At 32.0% G+C, this 4,860-nt stretch overlaps 1 protein-coding gene across 2 annotated transcripts; it reads right to left on the bottom strand.

Moving 5' to 3' along the window:
• Positions 1-808: 808 nt before the first annotated feature.
• Positions 809-4,552, bottom strand: LOC111887280 (uncharacterized protein At4g15545). 2 transcript variants are annotated; one of them, XM_052764285.1, is made up of 9 exons: positions 4,220-4,552; positions 4,038-4,106; positions 3,182-3,238; positions 2,990-3,062; positions 2,549-2,641; positions 2,100-2,336; positions 1,972-2,014; positions 1,224-1,302; positions 809-1,048 (listed from the first exon to the last, which is right to left on the bottom strand). In XM_052764285.1, the coding sequence occupies exons 1-9, from the start codon at positions 4,496-4,498 to the stop codon at positions 956-958; spliced, it is 1,023 nt and encodes a 340-aa protein (XP_052620245.1). In that variant the 5' UTR covers positions 4,499-4,552; the 3' UTR covers positions 809-955. The 2 variants fall into 2 exon arrangements, with proteins under 2 accessions (XP_052620245.1, XP_052620244.1); XM_052764284.1 differs by having other exon boundaries at positions 2,549-2,644; positions 4,220-4,550.
• Between the last annotated feature and the right edge of the window lie 308 nt (positions 4,553-4,860).

Genomic DNA, 4,860 nt, shown 5'->3' with positions numbered 1-4,860 from the left:
TTCGTATAAACATTTGAACATTCCAAAGCGCCTACGAAAATAATACCATGATAAGTGGCATTCTCTTAAAAACAGTCTTGTACCAAACGTTGGTTGGCTTCTTCACGATTTCTAAAAATATATCTTTGTGTTCTCCGTTGAGAACTTTCAGCTGCGTTATCGCATAAAGCATCGTATGTTTGTTCCGCCATTTGAACACACACAACAATGGCATCAAAAATAGTCTGAAATTCTTTGGAAGATGAAGATGACATTTTTTGAGAGAGATTGATGATTTTTTTTAAATAAATTTTAGAGAGAAGGGTTTGTGCTGTTTGAAAAAAAAATGAAATGTATGTGTATAAATAGGAAAGAAAGGCAAAATGGAAGAAAAGAAAAAAAAATTAATGCACAAAGAGGACCGGTCAAACATTCAACACCCAATCACGAGTCGCGGTCCTCTTGAGCCGTAGTGCGGCCAAAACCGCAGCCTTGGGAGATGTGTGTGGCTGAGGTGGCACAAACCGCGAACACACCCACTAGTCTATAGGCTTTCATAGTTGATTTGCAAACCACAACAGGGACCAACATTGTAATTTTGTACCCCCTCCGACCCAATGTAGCTCCGCCTCAGTGTGTGGTCCAATAATATTTTCTCCAAAAAATATATATAATAAATAAATAAATTCCTTAAGAAGAGAAAGACTCCAACATGTATAGAAACAAATAAGACTATATGTAGCTAACATTGAACACTAGGCTCCCCCTTTTAAAGATGGATGTGCAATGAGCGTAGACATTTAAGAGTTAAGACTATCCCAGTCAATGATGGCATGGTAATCAATACTTTGCTTTACAACAAAAAATAGATTTAAGATTGGATGCATTGTAGTTAACCTTATGTATTATACAACAAATGCATCAAAAAACAAACAATATACAAAATGGTGCAAATAGTTAGAGCATAATTTTTGGATCAATGGAAGTTACGAGTGATTAACCCTTCCAATATAACATAAAGGTCCTTGTTGTCTGGTCCAAAAATTTCATCCGCTTTCCTTAAAGTCTCCTAAAAGTAAAATAGTCACAAATAATTTTATATATATATATATATATATATATATATATATATATATATATATATATATATATATATATATATATATATATATATATATATATATATATATATATATATATATATATATGAAATAAAAAACTCACAATGGCTTGAAAACACATACCTCCTTTGATTGCTTTTGAGAGTTTAACTCCTTCACATTTGCTAAAAATGCAGCAAATTGCTCGTATGACAATCGGCTCCTGATGAAAAAAAAAAAAACAAAAACAAAAAGGATTGTCATTATATAGTAACAAAGTTTCATATTTGTTCCACCTAGGTGCCTCAAACATTTTTTCAAGGTTCAACTACTCAACCCTTTAATTTTATTCTATTTATTGTGAAAAAAAAATGTTCCATTATTAAGAACTTTATATATTTTTGTTGTCGTGACAGGTTTATTTAACAAACTTTAACAGGTTACACCACTCAACTTTCAGTTTTGTTCTATTTTGTTTTTTTGGTTCCATTATTATGAAATATTAAATACTTTTGACGTGGCACTGATGTGGACATATGACATGGCAGGTTATCGAAACACCCTCATCAAAAAGTAACATTTTTCCAAATTGTTATATAATGTTTCAACGTTTTCAGATTACTTGGTTGCCATTTAATGAAACTGTTTCAATGAACATCCCATGTCATATGTCCACATCAACAAAAAAAAAAAAAAAAAAAAAAACATATAATTTCATAACAATGGAACAAATTTTGAAAGCTGGGTCGTTTAAAAAAAAATCTCAAAACTTGATTGCTATTTAGTAACTTCAAAAAAATGTTTGATGATTCGAGAAGTTAATTACTATAAGTCTATAACAACAAACTGATTTATCTTACAAGTTATTTTCACTAAAATTGAACATGTTTACCTGACTTGTCTGAAAAATTCTTTACCATCTACTCGAGTCCTTCCTGAAATTGTTTTTTACGGTTTTATAGGTAAGAAAAAGTAAGTACATTGCTAATATTTTGGATTAAAAAAAAAAAAAAAAGGTACCTGACATCGAGCCATATGGGGTTGAGTTTGCAGATGAAAAAACGGAAGATTTGTTGTCATCATTAAATGGTCGTGAGGATGTAATAGCAATGGAGTGTCTTCTTGGAGAAACTGGCTTTGGTGTTCTTGTTGGGGAAGCAGATGCTGAGAGAGTTGGTGGGGACCCAGGAGGTGTAAGCCGAGGTGTGGTTGTTTGGGATGCTAACAAAAGGCTTGGTGGTATGCGAGGCCTTGAGGCTGACAACAGAAAAAAAAAAAATACATATCACAACTAAAACACCATTTCCTTTTTGGTAAACAAATATAAGTATGTTAATGTTAATGTTACAGGTAAAGAATATAAATATAAATATGTTGCTATTATGGATAAAAATAAAGTATATGTCAAAAAGAGGAGTTAATGGAGGGTATTTTGGTCATTTTCTTAGTTAGGTACTTTGGTCATTTACCTTCCTTCACAGGTTCATCGTGATATGAATTTGGTATGTCTGAGGTCTGGCTCTTGATCGATGAAGTGCTTGAAGGTGGCATGGTTTCCTCGTCTTCTGGATAACATTAGATCAACTTTTTTGTCAAATAAAGCTTTTCTTCCGATTAAAAAGGGGCTAAATGAAAGAAATAGCAAAGTATTTGCATTTATTTGTGTTTTATAGCATCATACTTTCATATCTTTCTATTAAAGTATTATACTTTCAATTTTATTCTTTTTAATTATAGCATTGTACTTTAAAATCCATAACCAATTATGGGAATGAACATTGATTGGTAATCGGATGACATTGCTATAATTGGGTAGTTTCAATAATAAACAAATCAAGTGAAGTAAGTTGATATTATTAGCATTTAACTCAAAAAAAATATATTTAAATTAGAGCAAGAGATCAAATGACCTCCAGAAAACGTTTGAGATGATATGCTTGAATGGTTTTGGACATTGCCTGCAACAACGGGAGGACCTGTTGTCTGTAGTAGTCTCACAAAATATATAAACAAATAAGCACTAATGTGTAAACTAGACAAAAATGGATCTCAAAATTATTATATTTCATAAATGAGACCTTTTTATTATAGAAACTACTTACCGAACTTCCTTCTTCATCTTGAAGTGACATCATGAGAGTCTTCCTAAAGCTCTCCAACTGCAAAAAGTACAAATATGATTTAGTTGATGGATCAGAAAGGGAAAAAAAAAAACAATGTACTTTCACCATTTTATTAAACAAATATACGAGTCCAAAATAAAAGTCATTAGTCGAAAGTACAAGGTCAATGGTTTAATCACACTAGAAAAAATGGTTAAGTGGTTAAATTGGTAAAATAACCAAAGTAAATTATGCTTTTTGGTAATTTTCCGTTTCATTTATTGCAATTGTAAACTAATTTCAAAGAAAGCTAGCATTATCTTGAATAACACCCTCAACAAAATGATAAACATCGATGAAATAAATAACTGTACAATCTCAAAAGCATTCTTCTACATTTTTCAACTTAAGTCCCCCAAATTAGCAAGATTTTGGGTATGAGATATGACCAATGTTATCCAATAATTATAACAAAAACAATATTTTTCTACCATTTTACTTTTCGCCTCTTAATCAAAGAAGTAACCACACTAATTATAGCATAAATGGATTGATATTTTAAGAAACATTGCAATTTTAATGGGGCTTCTCATGTGAAAAGTGTTGGCAAGTATAAGGAAAGGGTGGGTACATCCTTTACTAGCTTTCTCATTTCTCAATCCAAAAATAGCAAGAATCAGCATAAACTGTAGAAAGTAGATAAAGCTTAACAAAACCATGTAAATTCCAAGAAGTCAAGATAGAACCAAATAAATCACTCGCTAATCTGTTTGTTATATCACTCCAATTCATATACAAATCAAATAAAGAGTTTGAAACACATGAATTAAGCAAGGAATTTAGGTTTCTGATATACCTTAGTAACATCACGCTTGAGCTTATTAACAGTTTCCAACAGCGACGCATTCTCTCTCAACAGATTTTCCTAACATAACGAACCAAACTTCTTAAAGAAAAAAAAGAAAAAACCCAAAAATTCCCTTCACGTAAACGACAGATTACAAAATGAATTTTGCATTCTCAGTATACAAAACTCACCTTTTCCTGATCGGCAAGGGACAGTTTTTGGAGATTTTGAGACAGAGAAGAGTCAAGGGAATCAAGCTGAGAGTGAAGGTCGGCGATGAAAGCGTCTCTCTCGGTGAGCTGCTGCCGGAGGTCGGAGGACTCTGATTCAAGGGCAGAGACACGAGTGGAGAGAGCGAGAGAGGTGATTTTGCGAGCGACATCGAGCTGCTGAAATGGATCAGAAGGTAAAACCTCCAAGACCTCGTTTGGAAGATCGAAGCTCGAAGGAAGCGATTCTTTCGCCAACATATTTTCCAAGTTTTTTGGGTTCTTAGAATTTTTATTTTAATGTGTGAAATTGCATTTTAATATTTTGAGGCTGATATGGAATAACTGAGATAAGGATTTTTTTCGTTTTAACTTATTTTTCAATTTGGTAGATATTGTGTGGGTGGTATTCCATTGCGCTTCAATTTGATTGGTGGAGTAATTAATTATTTTATTTTTATTAATCTAAGTAATTTATTATTTATAAGTTATTAAAATAATAAATTATTGTTAAAAATTATATTAAAGTTACGATATGTTGTTATGTTATCAGTATTACTGTGATGATCGATCCCAAAAAAGGAGTGATAGTTGGTTGTCCAAAATGGTCACAAATGTTGTTA

This window comes from Lactuca sativa, chromosome 5 (assembly GCF_002870075.4).
Source record: "Lactuca sativa cultivar Salinas chromosome 5, Lsat_Salinas_v11, whole genome shotgun sequence".
Classification (NCBI taxonomy): Eukaryota; Viridiplantae; Streptophyta; class Magnoliopsida; order Asterales; family Asteraceae; genus Lactuca; species Lactuca sativa.
The sequence above is the reverse complement of the archived record's forward strand: the minus strand, read 5'-3'. Positions and strand labels throughout refer to the sequence as shown.

What these genes read in the sequence shown, in the direction of transcription:
- LOC111887280 (XM_052764284.1), bottom strand. Translation starts at nt 4,498, where the DNA reads ATGTTGGCGAAAGAATCGCTTCCTTCGAGCTTCGATCTTCCAAACGAG. An exon ending in TCAAGCGTGATGTTACTAAG is followed by an intron (nt 3,239 to 4,037) that starts GTATATCAGAAA and finishes TACTTTTTGCAG; the next exon opens with TTGGAGAGCTTTAGGAAGAC. An exon ending in CGATGAACCTGTGAAGGAAG is followed by an intron (nt 2,337 to 2,548) that starts GTAAATGACCAA and finishes TTCTGTTGTCAG; the next exon opens with CCTCAAGGCCTCGCATACCA.